The sequence below is a fragment of the Theropithecus gelada genome, chromosome 17, assembly GCF_003255815.1.
Source record: "Theropithecus gelada isolate Dixy chromosome 17, Tgel_1.0, whole genome shotgun sequence".
Classification (NCBI taxonomy): domain Eukaryota; kingdom Metazoa; phylum Chordata; class Mammalia; order Primates; family Cercopithecidae; genus Theropithecus; species Theropithecus gelada.
Window position 1 is genome coordinate 34,384,847 of NC_037685.1, and position 24,686 is coordinate 34,409,532.

The 24,686-nt window shown below is 43.3% G+C and overlaps 1 protein-coding gene across 7 annotated transcripts in view; it reads right to left on the reverse strand.

Moving 5' to 3' along the window:
• The window catches only part of ABCC4 (ATP binding cassette subfamily C member 4), a 294,345-nt gene that overhangs the window by 168,177 nt on the left and 101,482 nt on the right, over positions 1-24,686 (reverse strand). For all 7 annotated transcript variants that reach the window (XM_025364534.1, XM_025364533.1, XM_025364535.1 and 4 more), the window contains 3 exons: positions 11,774-11,875; positions 6,111-6,200; positions 4,358-4,549 (listed from right to left, as the gene is read on the reverse strand). In XM_025364534.1, the coding sequence (XP_025220319.1) occupies positions 4,358-4,549; positions 6,111-6,200; positions 11,774-11,875 (384 nt within the window). The remainder of the gene's footprint in view (positions 1-4,357; positions 4,550-6,110; positions 6,201-11,773; positions 11,876-24,686) is intronic.

Sequence of the window (24,686 nt, forward strand, 5' to 3'; positions counted from 1 at the left end):
AAAAAAAAAAAAAAAAAAAAAAAAAAAATTAATACGTTGCATCTATTAGGGTAACAATATTTTTATTGTTGACTTATTTACTGTACTATGTATAGAACCCCTATATAAATATCAGTTCAAATAATGGAAGTTCTATACTCAGATACATTCTTTCAAGCATGTCACATTTCATGTGATTTCACCCAAAATTGGTGGCTCTTATAATTAAGAAGAAGGCCTGTTATGTGCCTAGTAACCAGATGCTTTAAGTTCTTGATTAAATCTTATCCTCACAACAGCCTATGAGGTGAATAGTTTATTATCTCTGTTTTACAGATGACCAAACTGAGGCTTTCTAAGGTTCAGACGATGAGCTAAAATCGCACACCTACTAAAGAGGAACTGAGGTTCCATCCCAGAGCTGTCTGGCTCCAAGGCCTAGGATTTTAACCACTACCCACCTACATATCTAACATCAGTAGGTTGTTTCCTGAGGTATGTCCTGTCATTTGCTATGATATCACTTTGAATAAGCAATTAGCCTAAACCAATATTGCTAAATGTGAATTATTGCTTCCTATCTTATTATTTTATCTAAAAGATATTTTTAGCTCAATGAACTTATAAATTCACTTCAGTTGTATCTAGTACAATATATCTAGTTGTTATCAATATATCTGAGCATTCTTGTTATTTCCTATTTTTTTCTCTGGGACTTCTGTTTTTTTTTTTTTTTTTTTTTTTTTTTGCAGTGGAGGGTGGCCGGGATGGGAATGAGAAAGTGTATAAGGCAAAATCATTTATTTATCTTATTAACTGATTTACAGAAAAGGGCAATAGCTACTATTTAGCAAAAACCTGGCATGTTTGCATTTTACAGACATTGCCTGCAGTCTTCATAATCCTGCTGTATCTCCCCCATTTAATAAGAAATGAAACAGAGGCAAACACCCAGAGACACCCAGGACCATTTCTGTCCAGCAGGTTTTGATTACACACGCAATCTCTGTACCTACAAGCCAAAATAATTCCAGGATTGCTATTTCTATGGCCATCTTACACCCACCACTGACATGCGGATTTGAAAAGGAGTTAGCAAATGGTCTCGTAACTCATTAAGAGGATCCCTGGTTTCTTGCCAGTCCCCTGCTAAACAGTCATAAATGGCAGTTGAGAACGGTAGCAAAACCTCTGGGAAACCATCTCACCCTATGTCCTTATTTCGCAGCAGAGACATCAAGGGCCCACAGCAGGTAATATGACATGTCCAAAGTGACACCGAGCTGGTCGTGCATGGTGGCTCATGCATATAATCCCAGCACTATGGGAAGCCAAGGCAGGTGGATCACTTGAGGTCAGGAGTTCAAGACCAGCTGGCCAACATAGCAAAACGCTCATCTTTACTAAAAGTCCAAAAAAGTTAGCCAGGCATGGTGGCATGCACCTGTGATCCCAGTTACTCAGGAAGCTGAGGCAGGAGAATCACTGGAGCCTGGGAAGCAGAGGTTGCAATGAGCCGAGATTACACCATTAGACTCCAGCCTGGGTGACAGAGTGAGAGTGAGACTCCATCTCAAAATTAAAAAAAAAAACCCACAGTGACAGCGAGCAAATGACAAAGCTGGGCCAGCTTCCTGCTCTGTTCGACTTCTCCACTGGAGGCCCACCGTCCTACCAAGGATGGAACCATGCACGGGGGCCAGCAGTCTGTGCTTATACACATCCAGGAAGGAACCGAGAAATCACCATGCAGCCCAGCCCCGAGGGGACCCCATTGCCACTGGAGTCTGCCTGCCACGCAGAAGCCCACAGGTGCCTGGGACACTGTCAGAGTTACTGGGCCAGTCCTCAAAGGTGGCTATGGCAGAAGCTCAGTGGCAGCCACTGTCCTAACCCCCGCTTTCCCCCAGAGCCTTTCTGACACGGGGAGGAGCAAGGCAAGGCTGCGTGACCTGGGACCTGGGGTCTCATGTGGGTACCAGAAACTGAACAGGTAAAAAGGGAAGGCTTGAAAAACATTTTGTCCCACATTCTACCTTTTTATCAATCACCTAACTTATAAACACTCTCAACTGAGAGGTGGCCTGGCAGAGGGGAAATGGAGTCTGGAGCTAGGCGGGTATGGCTTTGAACTTGAACTGCAAATGTTCAGTTGATCTCTCTGAGATCATTTCATTTCATTTCATTTTCACACAGTTCATTTCATCTCTCCCATCCTCCACTTTCCCAGCCATAAGCAACATTCAACTCTTGAAACCACAGCCTACTATGGAATAAATCATTCTTAAATTCTAGCGTTTACTAGTAGGTTATCTTTAAACTGACAGATTAATATGCAAAGAGCAACAAAGCCTTCCCAAGAAAGCCCTATATTGGTCCCAAGGACCTCACTTCTAACCTGTCATAGAGAAATGATGGAGGAAAAGAGCTGAAAGACAAGGCCCCGGTTGCCAATTGCCACCCTTCCACTGAAAAATGGCACACCATCTTTCCTGTCTCCAGGGCCTGGTCCATCAGCAGTTTCTTGGTTATCAACTGTAACTACCAATGGGGGAAAACATGCAAAATTTGCCATCTGTTTCTCAATTCCCTAAAACATGACACACTCCACTCACTGCAACACACTGAAATCACCTTGTATATTCCCCTACTTGGACCTTGTATTTATGAAAAATTTCTCTAAAATGGATATTCAGGGAAGCAGGGGACAGTGGGGGGACACCAGCAGGACAAGCTGAAGTATAGTAATTATTTTAGGGAAATGTTAGCAATTCTGTACCAACTTTGAATAAAGTGAAAATTTTACTTTAAAAAAAATGAAGCTAGCAATATCAAAAAATAAACAAAATGAGAATAGCACTAGCAAAGGCACTGGGAAATCATGGCAAAAGATTAAAACTTCATACACTTTTGTGTGCGCATATGTGTGAGTGTGTGTGAGACAGAGAAAAAAAATTAACACCTGGTGGAATCTGAATAACTAGGAGCTTGCCTTAGCCCATCTATTCCTATACAGTATACACTATTCAATAAAAATCTAGCTCATTACTGCTAACTTAACGTCATTTCTGAAAATGCATCATCTCTCATTAACAACAGCCCAGGAGGAAGAAACGGCCCATTAAATAAGCAATGATTTCTCTGTCCAAATCACCAGCAAATATTACTCACCTGATAGATAGAATCTATGATATTCCAGCCATTGCTCAAGCAAAATTACTCATTCCTCGCAAACCTGGCTGGAAGCCTTCTGCATCACACCTGTGACAGTCTGTGGCGGCCTTTTCCAGACAGTACAAAAGAACAGTAGGATGTCCAGGCCACACTGCACAGAGCCCGGGGGGAGCCCTTTAATGCCATTATTCACTGATTTTTATGGCCCAAAGAAGGTAACATAGTATTTAGCAGTATTTACCATTTTTTGTATTTTCTAACTTACAGCCTTCTATTAAGTATGCTCAGTTTTCATCAACTATCCACCAATTTTATGAAAACCTCAGTGTACCATCAAACACTTCATCTTTTCTGAAAACAATCACTCTCTTGGTGAAATGACACACAATGAAAAATAAATTTTAAAACAGTTTGTTTCCTTTAAATAATAAATTGCACTGAAAAAATTATCCATGTAACCAAAAACCACCCATACCCCAAAATCTACTGAAACAAATTTTCTTTTTTAAAGGGAGTGGAGAAGGAAACCTATGGTCTGAGAGGGACCCAAGCAGGAAACATCAGCCAAGTGCACGGTGCAGACATCTTCCGGAGTCTGAGGCAAACCAGTGGGTAATGAGATACTAAAGCACCGTAATCTCTGCCGAGCCAGTTGAAGAGAGCAAGAAATTTTGGTGATTTTTCTTGAATGAAATGTAATTTTTTTTTCAAAAGTGTTCTTATCTTCTAGAGATAAATAATAAGGTATTACAAATAAAATACAATTGAGGTCGAGGGTGTACATCGGAAGAATCTGGGGTAGGGGTGGAGCTAGCAGAAGGTAGGGGTAGAGATGGAGTAGAATTGGCTACAAGTTGATTGCACTTGAACTTGAGCAATGGGTACATGCAGGTTCAAGACACCCTTCTCTCCACTTTTGCAAATTTTTATAATTGTCCATTTGGAAAAAAAAAAAGTTAAAAGTAAATAAAACTTCACAAAACCAACCAACCCCCCCCCCCCCACATTCACCCTGTAAATATCATTTTCACATCAGACTGAAGAGGACAGAGCATGTGTGTGTTTATTTACTGGGAGGACTGCCTTAAGGTATGAAATAATATTCAAAGGTCTTTCAAAATTAAAAAAAAAAAAAGTTAAAAAACCTTGTTGTTCAAGTGAACACTGACATCGGAGTCCATGAAATGCGAAAGTCATCACTCACCTTTTTCAGAGCACAAGCCTTTATGACTTTTTCATATCGTTCCTTTTCATATTTCTTCCCAAATAAAATATTACTCCTCACAGTTCCCGAGAACACCCAGGGCTGCTGAGACACATAAGCAACTCTTCCATGCACGCTGACCAGCCCGTGACTGGGGGCCAATTCCCCGAGCACAGCACTTAACAGTGATGACTGAAACAGATTGTAAAAAAAACACATGTTCAGTCAACACTCGAGACAAGAATAAGCCACTGCAGTGCTGCCTTGCCCAGTCCTGGGAGCTTGAAAAACATCATTCATTCATTTAAAAGAGGATCTAGTACAGCCAGGAAATTGTGCATAAAAAATGGAAATAACATTTTGGTCCATATAAACTAGGGGTTTATAAGGAATGTTAAAATAGAGTGTAACAATGTACTCTGCCCTAATGAGTTTCCCTAAATGAGTTTCATTCCCCTAAATGAAATGGTACATGGAACAAAGATCAACTAAGAATGTTTACAGCAACAGGGTAGCCAAGCATGACATATAGTTCATATATCCAATATTGAATGCATTGTTTCTGCATGCAGGTATCCTTTCTGACAAAGAACTAGTTCTAGAAAAGCTATATGTAAATAACATATCCTGGCCAGGCGCAGTGGCTCACGCCTATAATCCCAGCACTGTGGGAGGCCAACGCGGGTGGATCACTTGAGGCCAGGAGTTCAAGACCAGCCTGGCCAACATGGTGAAACCCCATCTCTACTAAAACTACAAACATTAACCGAGCATGGTGGCACGCCTGTAATCCCAGTTACTTGACAGGCTAAGGCATGAGAATCACTTGAACCCGAAGTGGAGGTTGCACTGAGTCTAGATCGCGCCACTGCACTTCAGCCTGGGCGACAGAGCAAGACCCTATCTCAAAAACTAAACCTACATACATACATGAATAAATGAATGAATAAATAAAAATAAACAATATATCCTGTGCACTACGAAGGACTTTTATTTTTAACTACCCAAGAATCGTGTCTCTGGAGAGCAAACTTCAATTGTGAAACCGCCCTATTGGTTATATACCTACATCTAGATGTATTGCGTTGCTTTAGAATGCATGATACTAATTCTGTATGCATGTTTCCTTCACATCTTCTACAATGCACAGACGTGACATGTCTGCGCCCCCCACTATTGGAACACTTAGAACATTGAACTGAAATGATCTGTTTGTATATCTGTCTCACCCCAGATACCAGAAACTTCTGGAGGGCAGTGGTGTCTGGGTCTTGATTACAGGTGTATCTTTTACTCCTAACACAGGACTGAACACCTGGCTACAGGTTTATTAAATGTATGTTCATGTGACTTGGAGAAGTCATATCAAAACATGTTTAAAGCTTTTCAGACAAGCCTTCACAACCTCCACGTCTTGTAGCATCTAGGGTTCACTTTGACAAAAAGAAGTTCCCACTTTCTTAGTCAATCCATCCTGCATCGTGATCACGTAAATAATTTCCTTCATGGTGATGTCCAACTTCTAGGAGTTCCCAATTACGCAACTTGAAGAACCAAGAGAAACAGGAGTTGCACTGCCCACATTTACTTGGTCATGTGACCCTTCTTGCAAAACGAATGTTCCATGTACTAAGAAATGCCGTGCCAAGCATACCCAATTCAAAAATGTGTTACACGTAGCCTTGGGCTCAAACCCAAGAAGTTAATATGAGAAGTGGGGTGCGTCAAGCTGCCAAAAGCCATTCTAACTCACCTTCCCTGCTCCCACGGGGCCGACCACAGCTAACAATTCACCAGGTCTGACAGTAAAGGAAAGGCCTTGTAGAGTTGGGGTCTCTGATGCCTACAAATTAAAGTTTATAAAATGTGCCCATTTCAATAAAGTCACACAAATCACTTCAAAAAGAGAAGAAAACAATACAATAGTCACTGATACACGAACATAACCCAAATCTTTCTCCTTCCTATTTTAATATATTGTATCCTAGAGTCCTTTTCATAAATCACATTTTTTTTCGTGGGTTTTAAACAGTTTGGAGTCTTCAGTACTTAAGGAAGGCCCATTCTCTTTTACCCGATTTTCATGTGAACACAGCTTCACACTTCCACAAAATTTAGATAGTAACAATGACAAGGCAACCTTCTTGAAATGAAAACTCATGCTAACTTATTAAAACAATATATATATATTTTTAACTTTAAGTTCTGGGACACATGTGCAGAACCTGCAGGTTTGTTACATAGGTATACATGTGCCATGGTGGTTTGCTGTACCTGTCAACCTGTCATCTAGGTTTTAAGCCCTGCATGCATCAGGTGTTTGTCCTAATGCTCTCCCTCCCCTTGCCCCCCGCCCACTGACAGGCCCCGATGTGTAATGTTCCCCTCCCTGTGTCCATGTGTTCTCATTTAAAACAATATTCTTAATATAATGTTCAGTACGGGAGCTTTTCAATCATTTGTAAGTTTTCCTTCTGTCCCTTGGTTTTAATATTCTATTTCATTAACCTCCACAAGATGGCAGCATGAGTACATGGCATGCCCAGTCCTTGGCTAATAGATGATGTGAAATCTCCACTAATCTCTCCATTTTCACTTGATAAAGCACGAACCTCAGTTACGCCCAGCCAGCAAGAAGGCACTTTATACTATAAAGTCACTCTTGGCAAATGAAATTCTACAAATGGTGGTCAACCCTGTAACCAGAGCTCTAATTTAACAACAACCAAAAACTGAAGAATAATGAAATTAAGTATATGTTCATGGGTAGGAGGATTCCTTGAGCACAGGAGATTGAGGCTGCAGTGAGCCAAGATTGCACCACTGCATTCTAGCCTGGGTGACACAGTGAGACCTTATCTCAAAAAAAAAAAAAAAAAAGGTTCTTTTACAGTTTATTATTTAGGAGACCAAATCAAATTCATTACTTTTACAAAGAGCTTCTAAATATTTTCAATCGAGAGGATTAAGTGCGTATCAGGGAGAAGGGACAGTTTACAAGAGCATGACAAACCAAAATGAGGAGCTTTCCTCTTCTCACACAAGGACAATCAATACTTTGAATTGTCTATCTTTTAAAAAAGCAAAAGTCACTTGGTACAAATAAAGAGAGGAATGGTTTTAAATTCAGAGTATAGAACCTCAACCGTAAAAACTGCCAACGATGAGAACTTTTATCCAAACCCAGACATCAACACTAGCAAACAAAAATTGATACTGTTAAGTGAAGTAAAAACAGCTACAATTTGGGAGGAATCCTAAAGGGGTTTAAGTCTCACATTTACAGTCTTCATCTGAATTTCTCGTGGATAGACTGGAGAGACCTGACCATGTGTGTCTGGGGGGTGGGCATTTAGCAAATTTATTTGAGTCCCAAATCCTTTCAGAAAGGGTTATTCTTCCGCACAACACACTTTGGTAAATGCTCATCCATATCCTAGAAAAATGATCAAGAGTGAATCAAAGGCAATGCAGCCTCCTCAACTCTAGAAAAGGATTCCTCAAAATGAATCTGGCATCCCTGAAGGGTGGAACACCCCTGGGATGATGGAAGACGGAAGCACGCATGAAGTCAACCAACCCGCAACCTAAAGATGCTGAGCTGGCCCAGTCCACAAACGGGTACTCATCAACCCCTCTCCACATCTCAGGTGGGCACGTGCGATTAGTAAAATGCCCAAAAGACAGAAAGCACCGCGGAGGAACAAGAGATCAAGATAACCTTCAAAATGAAAAATTTATCTGGAAACGACTTAACAGTCACACACCCAAATAATCACAAATATTTTTATAAATGGTCAAATACCAAAATATGTGTGTATGTAAACTGACCCCTTATAAATGTGTCCCGTACCATATTATCGTATGGCCACAGACCAAGTCAATCATGATCACTTTTAATCACAAAGAAACTAGCCCCAGATATCATAGGAATTATATAAAAACCATCCAGAAGAGGTTTCTCTACTCCTTCCTACATGCCTATCAACTATGTCTTTTTTAAAAAAGTAATACATTATTACCTAAACACTTGGAAAAAATAACGTTAAACAAAATGTGACCTATTTACACGATTTTGTAAGTGCAAACGTCACAAATTCACAAAGTCTTGCTTGACTTAGCCTTACTATATAAAGTGTTCCTCCTCTAAAATGTAAAGGGTCTACTCTGTATTCCTGATTAAGTAACATTGTCTTTTAAGACAACTGAAACCCACTTATTTCTGTGATTACAAAAGGATGAAAAAACACAACTGGTCAACCTGTCCCTTTCCCCTCCTTTGCAGTGTGTCTCTTTCCTAACAACTATTTCTGATTTTACTTCTTTTTACTCAGTTTTGACTGCAAAAGAGTGAGCCACATGCAAAACCCAGCTTCCCATCACGGCCCTGGTTCTTAGAGCAGGTTTCTGCCCCACCTGGAGGCCTGGGACCCCGCACTGGTGCGCCGCAGCCAGAAGGGGGCAGCACTCGACAGCTCAGAAGGCGAGGCCCCTTCCCTCTGAGACCTCCAGGCTCCAGGACACTAAGGCAGGCAGACTGAGCCCCCACTCTGGGGCCGACCCTATGCTGGGCCCTGGGGCCAGAGCAGTGAAGAAAGCAGAAGCAAATCCCTGCCCCATGGAGAGTCACAGGCTCCCACAGGGCCACAGACTTTACAGCTTAGAGATTCAGCACAAGCCCGTTTGTTTTCTAAATGAGACCCTAGGCTGGTGAGAAGACCTTTCCCCCAATACCCACTGGTCTATCCAGCAGGGCTGCTGCTGGGGCCTCTGTCTTTCTCCCGAATCCCAGCCCAGCACACCCTTCTTTCCTCTGCAGCTTCTCTCCAAAAGCCCCAGTGTCTGTGCCCCTCCTCCCACCCAAGCACCCTCTCAGCTGCATGGCCTCCCTAATAATCCCTGGCAGCGTGGGGCATAATCACCCCAAGACAAGGCCCAGGAAACGGTGGAGTGTTCTGTTTCAATGCAGCTGTCAACGTTGTCTAGGAACTGAACAACAACAAAACAGCCCATTTTACAATGTTGCAGAGTTTGGTACAAAAAAAATTTGCAAATGGGACCTACACAGTGTGTGGTGGCTACCGCAGTGCCTTCCTCTAGCTCAACAGCATTCACCTAGAGTGCTTTTTGCTAGTGGATGTTCACAGAGCTTTTCTATCAATGCTTAAAGTGTATTAGAGCTGAGCGCAGTGGCTCACACCTGTAATCCCAGCACTTCAGGAGGCCAAGGTGGGCAGATCACTTGAGGCCAGAAATTCAAGACCAACCTGGACAACGTGGCAGAAACCCCGTCTCTACTAAAAATACAAAAATTAGCCAGGCATGGTGCAGTGTTCCTGTAATCCCAGCTACTCACGAGGTTGAGGCAAGGGAATCACTTGCACCTGGGAGACGGAGGTTGCAGTGAGCCAAAATCACACCACTGCACTAAAGCCTGGGCAAAAGAGCAAGACTCCATCTCCAAAATAAATAAATAAATAAATAAATAAATAAATAAATAAATAAATAAAGTGTATGAGGTGGGAATGCCAGCAGGTAAGGAGAAATTGTCCGGTCAGGTGACGTACCTTGTGTGAGTTTCCATGTGCACAAGGTGCAATGATGTTCTATATATTTGGGAACACATTATTGTTCTGTCAGTCGAGATGGCAAAAATTACATCAGAATTAGGCAAACATGAAACAGGGAGTGTGATACTTAGAGCCAAGGGCATGTAGAGAAAGGAAGAGTCTGGAGTCTAGAGTTTTGACATTTGTCCCACACGAGAGGGCGGAGACAGTGGGGCTGGTCAGGAGTGCTGCTCAACCGCCTATTGGCTCTTGGCTCCAGCAAACTACACTACAACTCAAGGTCAGCCACGAAGAGCACCCGGAGAGGGGAGGAGCTGGTCACCACCAGCACTGCCCACCTGTTTTAAGCAGTCCAAGTGGTCCCAGCGCCCTCAGAAGAGACCCTTACCCTCTGATCCGAAATCTTGCTGGCAGCCGGGCCACTGGGCTCTGCTCCTGGCAGACATCATCTCCAGCCCCAGGGGTGCAGCTTCCTGCCATGGCTGGTCTCAGGGTGGCCTCTTCCACCCCTGCTTTCCCTTTGTGCTCTTTCTTTCATCACCTATGTAATGAATTCTCTGCACGAAATTCCCTCTCCCATGCTGTATGTTCTGTTTTCCAGACTAACACAGACTGAGACAAGTGGATTTGCAGAGGACCCCGGACTCAGGTAAGCATAACCACAGAACCAGTCCAATCTGGTTCAACTCTGCGTAATAACATAGTAAACTGTTTTTCAGTTGCCATGGATCCCAGGTTGCGAGTTATGTAATCTGAGCATTTCCAGATGAACCAAGCACACAACCATAGGCAGAACCCAAGTGCTGGGACCAAGGAAGGAGGAACGAGTTCAGAGCGGACACCTCATGGCCTGATCCAGGATGCGATCAGATCCAGCCCCGGCATCACTTCATTGCAAGAACCAATCGAACCACGCCTCATTACCCTCTGCCTGTAAAACCTGCCCCATCCCCCAGCTAGGGAAGACAAATTTGCGCGTTGCCTCCTGTCTCCTTGCCATTCGACTTACAATGCAGCCTTTCTTTTCATGAAAAGCTGGTGCCATAGTAGTGGCTTCTATGAGCATTGGGCAGGGAGCCCACTGCTTCCTTGGAAGCATAAGGAGGGCCCTGGAGTTGTGGGTAACAGGAGATGCACTGAGCCTAAGTACTTCCTGTGGGTGGCCCCTGCTGTTGTTCCCGTTTGCCTAAATGTTATGAGTAAACCAAGTGCTGAAAAATCCTTGTGGCCTTGCCTGAACTACCTGTCCGCTTACCACACAGTGAAACCCTTCAGTCAGGAATCCATGGAGCTTGCTCCGCCAGCCTGCAGCCTCCCCTCTGCCTTGGGCTGCCACCAAAGCAGCTGGCAACATCCAGGTGCTTGGAATAGGGGAGCCCCAACCCAACCCCGTGGCAAAAATCCAAGTCATGGGCTTTCTCAATATGTAATAAGATGACCTGAAAACAGTAAGGTGAAAATGTGCACTGATACCTCAAAGTCTCTGTAATAATTTACAATGTACTCAGCAGTTAACCCATTCCATGCCGCACCCCAGTCTGTCCAATCCTATAAAATCCAATGTTGCCAATGTCCAAACACTGACATTTAGTTTAGAATGAGGTAACACTTTCATTGGTTTTTTGAAAATGAGATAAAATACAAGTTGTCAAATACCTAAGTCTGATTTCATACCTACTTTCTATTAATTGCAAAACTTACTCCTAATTTTGAGAATCTTTAACATACTTACAGTAAATGAGCAAGCCATATTTTATACCATGTGTAACACCTCAAAATTCTGTATTAAATCAATGTCACTCATTATCTATTAGCAGTCATGATCTTGCAATTAAGGATATGTTACCTTATCCCAAAAAGCAGTAAAGTCCTGCACATGCACCATCTTTTTACCATCTGACGGTGGCTGACGGTTACGCTGCAATATCTCATCAAGTAGCAAAAAGTTCTAAAGAAAATGGGAAAAACACAGATTGTTTAAATTACAGAAACAAAAGCACAAACAAAAGTCACTGCTTCCACGGAATTTGCAACATAAAACTTTATACAGCCTACAGATCATTTTACCAACCCTATTTAAAGTATCAGTTCATATCAGCATATGATATTTATTTAATAAATAAACATATAAAGAGTTCATGGCCATGAACTATCTTTGTAATTTTAGGAGCTATCTGTGTAATTTTTTTCAACAAGTACACTGGTTCCTAAATAAACTGAAAATACTGCTCTGAGGTTGAGTGCATTTACAGCCTGCATATTTCTACTATTGCACCTTTGTGCTACTAATGGTGAACACGGGAGTTGGTTGGAAATGATCTGATGAATATTTCATGAACCCTCATCGTGTGCCAAGCCCCACGCTAGATGCTGGCAACATGAAAGTCAAGGCCATTCCCAGCCTTCAGAAAGCGAGTTAGCCCGGAAGGGCAGGCAGCAAACACAGGGCAGAGCCTCTGAAGGCAGCTCTGGCTCTGTCTGGTCCCTTAGATTCAAATGGCCTTTCTCAGACTCCCTCGTGCATGTCAAATTGACGTACAACTTATTCACTATCACTAAGTCAGTGTTCTTTACCAAAAAAAAAAAAAAAAGGCTTCTATCTCTTAAAACATATTTTATAAGCTTCTTTTCAAAATAACTTATTATTGTTACATATAACAATATATATAACATATATTATATATATATATTTTTTGAGACAGTGTCTCTCTCTGTCGCCCAGGCTGGAGTGCAGTGGCACAATCTCGGTTCACTGCAGCCTCTGCCTCTCGGGTTCAAGTGATTCTCCTACCTCAGCCTCCCGAGTAGCTGGGATTACAGGCATCTGCCACCATACCTGGCTAATTTTTGTATTTATACTAAAGATGGGGTTTTACCATGTTGGCCAGGCTGGTCTCCAACTCCTGGCTTCAAGTGATCTACCTACCTTGGCCTCCCAAAGTGCTGGGATTACAGGCGTGAGCCACCGTGCTCCACCTACACTTATCTTTTTCCTTAGTCAATGCCTCCTCCTAGACAGCAGGAATAGCCCAATCTCTCGCTTATTGCTATTTTCCATACTAGTTAGCAACTACACAATGCAATTTAACTGAATAAAACAAAGTCCTGCTAACCATAACAAACCTAACATAATTATATGTAGGAAAACTCCCTTTTGCTCCTCAAATGGTAGGTATAACTCAATGAGAGAAGCTACAGTGGCTTAGAAACAGAATAAACAACCTAGATCACCCCCACCCCATCCAAAATTTTGTAGATGTGGCAAAAGCTGTCAGCTCTCCTCAAAATCTGCTCTCATTTTCTGTGATTAACAAAACTCCCAATTTTTAGCCAATGCACAACAGCCTTGAACAAGGACCACTCTCTCCAGCCCCTAACGCAGTTAGATGTAGTCACATGACTTAAGTTCAGCCCAACAGAAAATGACAACGTCCAGGAAACTTCCTATACCCCAATGTCCAGTCCTTGGAAGCTGCCTGGACAACCTCCCCTCCAAAATCCAGGTGGTGAAACTCAATGGCCAATGTGATGGTATTAAGAGGTATTTAGGCCATGAAAGCTCCTCCCTCATAAATGGCATTAAGGACCCTGTAAAGGAGGCTTTGGGCAGTAGGCAGCCCTCTAAGCCCTTCCACCTTCTGCCCTTTAAGGACACAGCATTCCTCACATCTGGAATATGGAGCATCAAGGCACCATCTACAAGCAGAGAGCAGGTCACTAGAAAACTGAACCTGCCAGTGCCTTGATCTTGGACTTCCCAGCCTCCAGAGTGGTGAGAATTTCTGTTTTTCATAAATTACCCAATCTGTAATTTATGTTTACCCATCATAAACAGACTAAGACACCCCCAAAAAAGATAAAGTCATAACCTCAGGACCTCAAAGGTTGACTGTATTTGGAAACAGGAGTGTTACAGATTTAATTAGTGAAGACGAAGTCATACTGGAAAAGGGAGGATCCTAAATCTAACATGATCAGTATCTTTCTAAGAAAAGAAGAGAGAGACAGAGAGAGACACACGGGCAGAAAACAATCAAGTGATTAGGACACAGACGAGAGGGATGCAGCTGCAATCCAAGGACTGCCAGCAACCACTGGAAGCTCAAAGCGGCAAAGAAAGATTCTTCCCTGCAGGCTTCAGAAGGAGCCTGGCACTGCTGACACCGTGATTTCAGACCTCCAGCCTCCAGAATCATGAGAGGCTCAATTTCCATTGTTTTCAGTCACTGTGTTTGTGGCACTTTGTTCCAGCAGCCCTCACAAACTCACAAGGAAACTTATGAGGATTTTGCATGAGAAAAATAAACCACCTTGTATAAATGGCTATTACACGGGTATTCTGCAAACACTGGCAACTCTGAAGCAACTGAAATGAGCATGGAATATGTTTTGAGACAGAGAAAACAACACTTATATAAGTCATCTACTACTCTAAAATTTGTCAACATCCTTTGAGCCCTTAAAATTTTTGTCTGTCACTTCACATTTGACTGCAATGTTACACTTCAAAAGAACAAAAACTGAAAATGAAAACCTTCTTCCATGCAGGAAAAGAAAGATACTTTCCTTTCTTCTATATAGGAAAAGAAAAAAAATCAGTATTTCTCTCAAAGACCCAGCAAGCAGAAGATGCGGTCTATTCTTCTGCTCCCTCACTATCCACCCACCAGCCTTACTGAGAGCCGACTTAGGAGTGGGCACTGCTGGTCCTCCCTGCACAAGCCCATGTCTGGCATAGCAGAGAGGGCAGACAGATGCTGGCCTGAATGTTCTGCTGTAGGCTTAACCACAGCATCTCTGCTTCCTCCTCCCATACCACCTATTCCATGGTCAATGAGATAAGAATCTGGGCCTAATTTGCCACAGTTCACTATTCCTCAAGAAATGACCCAGTTGGGCCAGGCGTGGTGGCTCACGCCTGTAATCACAGCACTCCGGGAGGCCGAAGTGGGCAGATCACTTGAGGTCAGGAGTTCGAGACCAGCCTGGCCAACATGGCGAAACCCCATCTCTACTAAAAATATAAAAATTAGCCAGGCTTGATGACACACGCCTGTGGTCCTAGCTACATGGGAGGCTGAGGTATGAGAATCGCTTGAACCCGGGAGGCAGAAGTTGCAGTGAGCTGAGATGGCACCACTGCACTCCAGCCTGGGCAATAGAGCAAGACCCTGTCAAAAAAGAAAGAAAAGAAAAGAAAAGAAGGAAAGAAGGAAGGAAAGAAGAAAGGAAGGAAGGAAGGAAGGAAGGAAGGAGAAAGAAAGAAAGAAAGAGAAAGAGAGAAAGAGAGAGAGAGAGAGAGAGAGAGAGAGAGAGAAAAGACCAGACCCAATTTCACAAGTTTACTGACCGGCAATCATGTGTGATACTGATGCAGTGTTTTCACTGGTCCCTTCTCCAGCATCCCCCATCAAAACCAACCGTTCCCAAACACTACTCCCTAAGGATCTTCTGAAAACACCTCTGATAATGGACACCATGCTTCAAACTCTTCCATGGCCCAGCAGCACTGACATTCACACTCCCAAAGTGATTCCCTGAGTATTAATCCCACCCTGTCCTTTAGGGTCCACCTCAAAAACTAATCCTGCCGGGAACCAGCTCAGGGTGGCCACAGCTGGTACTGAAACTGAGTTATGTACAGGGCAGAGATGTGTCCCCCATCCTGCACTTACAAACACACTCATCTGCATGAAACTGCACTGCACTCGGGGTCAGCTCTTCACAGATACATGCTACGGTCAGAAACCGACTGTATGATTGGCTTAAATTATTCAAGCCATCAGCCACGTCAGCACAGCAACAAGCAAAAGGCTATACATCTTCTTAATCTTGTCTAGACAGAATAAAATTCTGATTTTAGCTGAAGTGTATGACCAAGACATCAAATTCAATATTCTGTACATGCATGTGAGAACAGAAGTTCCCCACCTTCAAAATAAAAAATTATCCACACAGTAAACCTACTAAGCACTGGTCAATATACAATAGATCTGAGTGGAGAAAGACATGATAATAGTTTGGTGGTTAAATGAGACTCCACTCAACACATGAATGGCTTGTAAAGATGCTGGAGGGGCTGGCTGGACTCTCTAGTCACTCAGGAGGATGAAAAAGCTGAAATGCCATTGCCAATACAGCAATGAGGTGCGTCCCCAGAATAGTTCACTTGCGGAAGTATCAGACAGCAGAACTGAAGTCAAAGAGATTGACTTCAGAGTGGATGGCTGGCAAAAACTGGGGCAGCTTTGTGAACAATAAAACCTCAGAGACACGTTTTACTGGATGTGGAAGTCATTGAAGACTTTCAGTGCTTTGCTGTGAAGATAAGATCTCTTAAAATCCTATTGGACTTCCTTAATGCCAAAACCATCAATCCTTTCCTTAATAAAAGAAAAACAGACAGAACTTCTTGGACCTAAAATCTTCACAATAAAACCTTCATCTTCTGTACATGGAAAAAAGGAAATGGAAAAGTATGAGTAAGAAAGACAACAGATTAAAGACTTAAATGTAAAACCTAAAACCATAAAAAACCCTAGAAGAAAACCTAAGCAATACCATTCAGGACATAGGCATGGGCAAAGACTTCACGGCTAAAACACCAAAAACAATGGTAACAAAAGCCAAAATTGACAAATGGGATCTAATTAAACTAAAGAGCTTCTCCACAGCAAAAGAAACTATCATCAGAGTACAGGCAACCTACAGAGTGGAAGAAAATTTTTGCAATCTACCCATCTGACAAAGGGCTAATATCCAGAATCTACAAGGAACTTAAACAAATTTACAAGAAAAAAAAAAACCATCAAAAAGTGAGCAAAGGATATGAACAGACATTCCTCAAAAGAAGACATGTATGCAGCCAACAAACATATGAAAAAAAGCTCATTATCACTGGTCATTAGAGAAATGCAAATCAAAACCACAAAGAGATAGCATCTCAGGCCAGTTAGAATGGCAATCATTAAAAAGTCAGGAAACAACAGATGCTGGAGAGGATGTGGACAAATAGGAACAGTTTTACACTGTTGGTGGGAGTGTAAATTAGTTCAACCATTGTGGAAGACAATGTGCTGATTCCTCAAGGAACTAGAACCAGAAATACCATTTGACCCAGCCATCCCATTACTGGGTATATACCTAAAGGATTATAAATCATTCTACTATAAAGACACATGCACGTATATGTTTACCGCAACACTATTTACAACAGCAAAGACTGGGAACCAACCCAAATGTCCATCAGTGACAGATTGGATTAAGAAAATGTGGCACATATACACCATGGAATACTATGCAGCCATAAAAAAGGATGAGTTTGTGTCCTTCGTAGGGACATGGATGCAGCTGGAAACCATCATTCTCAGCAAACTATCGCAAGAACAGAAAACCAAACAATGCATGTTCTCACTCGTAGGTAGGAACTGAACAATGAGATCACTTGGACTCGAAAAGGGGAACATCACACACCAGGGCCTATTATGGGGAGAGGGGAGGGATTGCACTGGTAGTTATACCTGATGTAAATGACGAGTTGATGGATGCTGACGAGTTAATGGGTGCAGCACACCAACATGGCACAAGTATACATATGTAACAAACCTGCATGCTGTGCACATGTACCCTAGAACTTAAAGTATAATAATAATAAAAAAAATGTGGTATATATACACTGTGGAATACTATGCAGACATAAAAAAAGGATGAGTTCATGTCCTTTACAGGGACTTGGATGAAGCTGGAAACCATCATTCTCAGCAAACTAACACAGGAACAGAAAACCAAACACCGCATGTTCTCACTCATAAGTGGGAGTTGAACAATGAGAACGCATGGACACAGGGAGGGGAACATCACACACCGGGGCCTGTCAGAGGGTGAGGGGCAAGGGGAGGGAGAGCATTAGGACAAATACCCAATGCATGTGGGGCTTAAAACCTAGATGATGAGTTGATAGGTGCAGCAAACCACTATGGCACATGTATACCTACGTAACATACCTGCACATTCTGCACATGTGTCCCAGAACTGAAAGTATAATAAAAAAATTAAAATAAAAATATAAAAATATTTTTAAAAAAGAAATTTAACAACACAATGTGTTCTAAACTCTATGTGTCTGCCAAGCTCTGGTCTATCTACGGTCAAGGCTCACTTAGTTCCGATCGGTATATCGGGCAGACCTATTCCTCCTCTCCTGATGCCATTTTTCACCTTCTCATTGTTCATTAACACATCCACATGAGAGGCAAGGAAGAAAAGTGAACATTGGATCAATTCATTACACTCATCATTTACAACCTCCATTTTTAGAGAAATAGGAAAGGAGTCAGAACCAGGCAGATCCCATCAGTGGGTCTTGTAGCAAACACCTGCACAGTTCTAAAGCATCCCAGTCTTCAAAGCCAAATTCACCCCTAAATCTGGTCTTCTTCTAGTATTCCATATTTCAGTGAACCCAGGTAAAAAGATTTTGCAGCCATAAGAACGAAAGTAGCCCCAATCCCTCCTTCTGACTAATCCCTCCTCTAGCCCCACACCCAAATAAGGATATGCTCCCAATGGCTTTCAAATCTATCCAAGGCTCTCTACTTGGGCTGAGTCCAAATCACATCATCCTCTTCCTGGACTGCTTGCTGCATCAGCCTCCTGGCGTATCTCCCTGCCTCTACTCTGGGCCCCCAATGCATTCCCAGACTGCAGCCAGGGTGAATTTAAAATATGTGTATTTTCTTGAACATTAAGAGCTTTCTCACATAATTACCCCTAGGGAAATGCAGGGCATCAGCCTCCTGGCTGCCCCAAGCCCCTCCCTTTCCCAAACCCTTCCCCATCTCTCTCCACTACCACACACACAATGCTGCAGGTTATTTCTTGAGCCTTCACAGGAAGCACTACACCCCCACAATGGCATTGGCATCTCTACCAAAGCACCTCATGGCATCTCGGACATTGCCTTCCAAAGACAATGACACACGAGCACTGATTTTAATTCTGTGGTTATTTATTAATCCCCGCTTGCTGATTCCCAGGAGGAAATTCCCAGCAGGAGGGACTTCTGTGCATTGGCTTAGCATTGTATCTAAGCATTTATCACAGTGCCAGCTTAAGCCAGGGGCTCAATTACATTGTGGAGTCAATGACTAAGTGAATGAATAAATTCCAAACTTAACCCCCAAAAGCCTAGCATAGACCAAGACAGGTGTCCGTGTGCTTCCTCTCAATTGATTTTAGTCTTAAGTGATCCTGATGTCATTTATATTTGCTACACATAGTTTGACCTTGTGTGCTTTTTTATCACACAACTAGGGCAAGGTTTTCCAAAGACAGCATATTTTCAGGGACACGAGGACACTTTCTAAAGATATTGGGCTGAGCACAGTGGCTCACACCTGTAATCCCAGCACTTTGGGAGGCCAATGCGGGCGGATCACGAGGTCAAGAAATTGAGACCATCCTGACCAACAGAGTGAAACCTCGTCTCTACTAAAAATACAAAAGTTAGCTGGGCGTGGTGGTGCACACCTGTAGCCCCAGCTACTCCGGAGGCTGAGGCAGGAGAATCACTTGAACCTGGAAGGCAGAGATTGCAGTAAGCTGAGATCGCACCACTGCACTCCCGCTTGGTGACAGAGCGAGACGCCGTCTCAAAACAACAAAACGAAAGATACTGGGCCCCAGCCAATGCCTGGTGAAGCAGAATCTCCAAGGTGTAATCATTTAGTTTTAATCAGTACATCAGGCAATTCTGATGAACTAGGGGACAAAATTTTAAATGGGTTACAGGAACCATCCAGGTTGAAAAAATACAGAGTTCTAAAGGCAGAAAGAAAACAAATAAACAAGACAAAACAAAACCTCCAACAATGACTTCACCACCGTGAAGGAGCTTAGCACACTAACACCAGCGCTTTCTTACCAGTCATGCCTGGCCATTCGTTTCTCCTTTACTGAAAACCACTACTGTTGAACTCTAGGCCCACCTTCCCACCAGAAACTATGTACGTGAGGGGAAATTAAGGTTTCCTGCCCAACTCAAAGATGCACCCTTTATCTGGACACAGAGTACCTTGCCAAAGTTAGCTACTGGAAAATGTAAAATTCCCAGCTAGTCAGTTTGTTTTACTGCATGCATACATCTATCTACATGAAGAGGAATTTCAAGCCTTAGACACAGGTGAGTTGCATTTTATTGGAAAACTAAAAATAAAAAATCTTAAGGATTTCTTCCCTAGCCGCATATTGGACCACAATTCCCTGAAAATTGTCTGCAGGACCCCTTTCATGCCACACTCTCTGATGTGTGACATAATTCAGCAGAGAACGACAGTCATCACTTCCCACTAAAATAATGCTCAGTTGTTAGGCATTTTCCAAATCTCACAGATGTAATGAAGCTGGAGGCTGACTTCACTTACACATTTTCTGGGCGCCTGCAATGTATACGTAATATAAAGATGAATGAGGCATTGTGTCTGCCTTTTATACGTTCAGAGTTTAGGAAGGGAAAGAAATCTATAAACAAATGGCTTCAATAATAAGTGGAAAATGAGGACAAAGTCACCTGTGGAGATCCCAAAAGAAGAGATGAGGATTAAACAGTTTGTGATGGGCCAGGTGCGGCAGCTCATTCCTGTAATCCCAGCACTTTGGGATGCCAAGGCAGGTGGATCACTTGAGGTCAGGAATTTGAGACCAGCCTGGCCAGCGTGGTGAAACCTTGCCTCTACTGAAAATTCAAAAATTAGCTGGACATGGTGGCTCACGCCTGTGACCCCAACTACTCAGGAGGCTGAGGCAGGAGAATTGCTTGAACCCGGGAAGTAGAGCTTGCAGTGAGCTGAGATCGTGCCACTGCACTCCAGCCTGCCTGACAGAGCGAGACTCGTCTCAAAAGAAAAAAAAGACTATGTGATGGTTAATTTTATGTGTCAGCTTGGCTAGGCCACAGTCCCCAGATATTTGGTCAAATATGTCTGGATATCAATGGGAAAGTATTTTTCAGTTGAGATTAGCATTTAAATCTGTAGACTTTGAAGTCCTACATAATGTCAGTGGGCCTCACCTAATCAGTTGAAGGCATTTAAGAGAAAAAAGACCTACAAAGAAAAGGGAATTCTGCCTCAAGACTGTCCTCCTCAGACTCAAGCTGCATCATCAGCTCTTCCCAGGGTCTCTGGCCTGCCAGCTGCCCTGCAGATTGTGGACTTACCTCACCTTCAAGTTGCGTGAGAAAATTTTATAAATCAATCTACTAATGTCTCTCTGCACGTACATACACATGGGCCCTATCGATTCTGCTTCTCTGGAGAACTCTGACTAATACAGATGGTTTTCTAAATAAGTGAGACAAAACAGGAAATGACCTCCAGACACTAAGTCCAATCCCCTTATTTAGAGACAAGAAAACCGAGGCCCAGAGAATTGGTGAGGACCCAAGGTCTGCGTCCCGCCCCACCACACTACCTGTCGGGGCTGCTCTTTGCCCCATTATTTCCTATGGCTGCCGCACAGAAGTGACATCTGCATTCAGGTTATGCTGTGCATGTTGGGGTAAGATTGTACACTTTTTTTTTTTTTTGAGATGGAGTCTCGCTCTGTCACCTAGGCTGGAGTGCAGTGGTATGATCTCAGCTCACTGCAACCTCCACCTCCCGGGTTCAAGCAATTCTCGTGCCTTGGCCTCCAGAGCAGCTGGGATTACAGGTGCCTGCCACCATGCCCAGCTAATTTTTTTGTTGTTGTTGTATTTTCAGTAGAGGCAGGATTTCGCCATGCTGGCCAGGCTGGTCAAGGACTCCTGACCTCCAGTGATATGCCCACCTTGGCCTCCCAAACTGCTGGGACGTGAGCCATGGCCGCACTTCTGAGACAGATGGACGGCCTGGGCTAAAGCCCTGGATCAGCCTTTTATTAACTGTTAAAACGTGGAGGTGCTATTCACCCTCCCCAGACTTCAGTTTCTTTATCTGTCATGTAGGAGTGATAGGGGAGTTACACAAGTAAAAGGAGTGAATATTCATAAGGCTCTTGGGCCCCTCCTTGTTACCTAGTAAGTACTCACCAGCTATTACCTGTTCATATAAAGCCCCATGGTCTTAATCTTAATCTTCATTTATCTCATAATGGCCAGGAAGACAGACTAATTTTATTAACCAAGCAAGACTGTTTCTATTTCTCCACGTGGCCCAAGGAAAGTCCACTTGTTTCACCGCCTGGAAGCCAGTCAGGAGGCTCTTTTTTTTTTTTTTTTGGAGACAGAGTCTCACTCTGTCACCCAGACTACAGTGCAGTGACACAATCTCAGCTCACTGCAACCTCCACGTTTTGGGTTCAAGCAAGCCTGAGCCTCCTGAGGAGCTGGGATTACAGGCATGCACCACCACGCCTGACTAATTTTTGTATTTTTAGTAGAGACGGGATTTCACCATGTTGGCCAGGCTGGTCTCTAACTCCTGACCTCAAGTGATCTGCCCACCTTGGCCTCCCAAAGTGCTGTGATTATAGGTGTGAGTCACCATGCCCAGCCAGGAGGGTCTACATTTAATGTCAGACATGGCCCCTCTCTTACAAGAGCAGGTTGACCAAGTCCAGTGGGGTTTGAGATGCACAGAGGGACACGCATCACAATGCAGAGACTCCGATCCAGTCCACTCTGAAAAAGATCCAGCTCCCCAGAGCTGAGGACCCTCACAACCCCCTTGAACAGGGCCCAGTGTTCTGGGAATGTTCAACTCGAGTCTGCTTCCTCACTCGGCCTTCCTCTGGCTTATGGTACAGCCTGGACCACCTTGGGTCTGTATTGGGTCCCAGCCTTTTGCTATGGGTGCTGCTTCTGTCCATCCAGCATTTGGTGCCCATTATGTGTTCATCATCTCTGCGCTGCACCATACAGGCCTTGCTCAGCAGGAACAAAAGTACCACCAGGCTCCTGAGACCTGGCTGGAGGGCTTAGTAGCACTTGCTTAAATCAAGGACAGAAGGGAGGACACTCAAGCCACAAAGAGCCAAAGACCCCAAAGCAGGAACAGAGACGGGTCATGTGCTGGGAAACACACAATGTGGCCAGGTGAGCCCTATGCCTAGGGTTCAAAAATAGGACTCCATAGGAAACAGAGAACCTCTCAAGGTTTTTGGAGTAAGACTAGATGAGTAAAAGAACACTGAAGGAAATATCCCACACCAGAACATACTAAGGCAGCAACATAGGTGATACAGTTTGGCTCTGTGTCCCCACCCAAATCTCAGCTTGAACTGCAATCCCCATAATCCTCACGTGTCAAGGGTGGGACCAGGTAGAGGTAACTGGATCATGGGGGCGGTTCCTCCATGCTGTTCTAGTGACAGTGAGTTCTCATGAGATCTGATGGTTTTATAAGCTCTGGCATTTCCCCTGCTTGCACTTCTCCTTCCTGCCGCCCTGTGAAGAAAGTGCCTGCTTCCCCTTCCGCCATGACTGCAAGTTTCCTGAGGTCTCACCACCTATGCTGAACTGTGAGTCAATTAAACCTCTTTCCTTTACAAATTGCCCAGTCTCAGGAAGTTCTTTATAGCAATATAAAAACAGACTAATACAACAGGCAACGTAATAATGGTTAAGAAATCATGGTTCTGAACAGATTCCCATCTCTAAGACAGGCAAACTCCTTAACCTATTATAGGAGCCAGTTTCATTCTCTGTAAAGTGGGGACACTAATGCTTATCTCCTTCAATTGTGAGGATAACATGAAATAACATGTAAAGGCTTCCAAGAGCCCTGGTTCACAGTACACACACCAGCGCCTGCAATCACAGTGAGCGGCAGCAACAGCAGTCAGAGAATTACAGCAGCACAATACACATGTGGCCCTTCCATCTGGAAAAGGTGTCCTGCACACTCAGAAAGACACTCTGGTCAAAGTATATTTCTAAGTTATTTCTTTCAAGATGCAAAAGCTGTAAGAAAAAAGTGTTACTGACCTGCATGGACCATCCCTTCACAGTGTTACCTGAAGCTGTTGTCAGAAAGAATGAGGATAAGAATTGACCTTGTATGGTCTGTTTTAGAGGTAATATTTTTTACGAAATACAAACTTGCTAATCAGTAGTGGGAGTCTGCCTATGAATAGCCACTATGCTCCAGCCTGGGTAACACAGCAAGATCTCTTCTTTAAAAAACAAACTTCATCATAAAAAAGAATCTTAGCTTTTATGATAATACCCACCCCACTCTCTCCCCAACCAAAAAAATAAAAATAAAAAATAATCACAGCCAGTGTCAGCTAAGTTCACTCGAGTCTGTCCCTGGGCATCCATCTCTATTAAGAACCAGGAATAAAACAAAGCAGATTTTTGAAAAGCTTAGACAGTCAAGGTCTTGCCAAGCCCTCTCACAAAGCCAATTTATTTTAATTTTCAACTTATTCATAAACACACAAATACTTGTGCATACATTATGTGCCAGGACCTTACCTTGGTGATATAAATTATTTGTCCCTGGCAATTTAGTGACAGCTACTGAGGAAAAGGTGATGGTGTGTAAAGTGGATGTTATGATTTGAATGGGCATGCCTACTCTAAATTCATAGGCTGGAACTTCACCCCAGGGTCAGTGTTAAGAGGTGGGGCCTCTAAGAGGTGATTAGGTCGCCACGGCAGAGCCCTCCTGATGGGGATTAGTGTCCTTACAGAAGGCTGGAGGGAACTAAACCAGTTTGTCCTTCTGTTTCTTCCACAATGTGAGGACACAGAGGTCCATCTGGGAAGCAGAGAATGG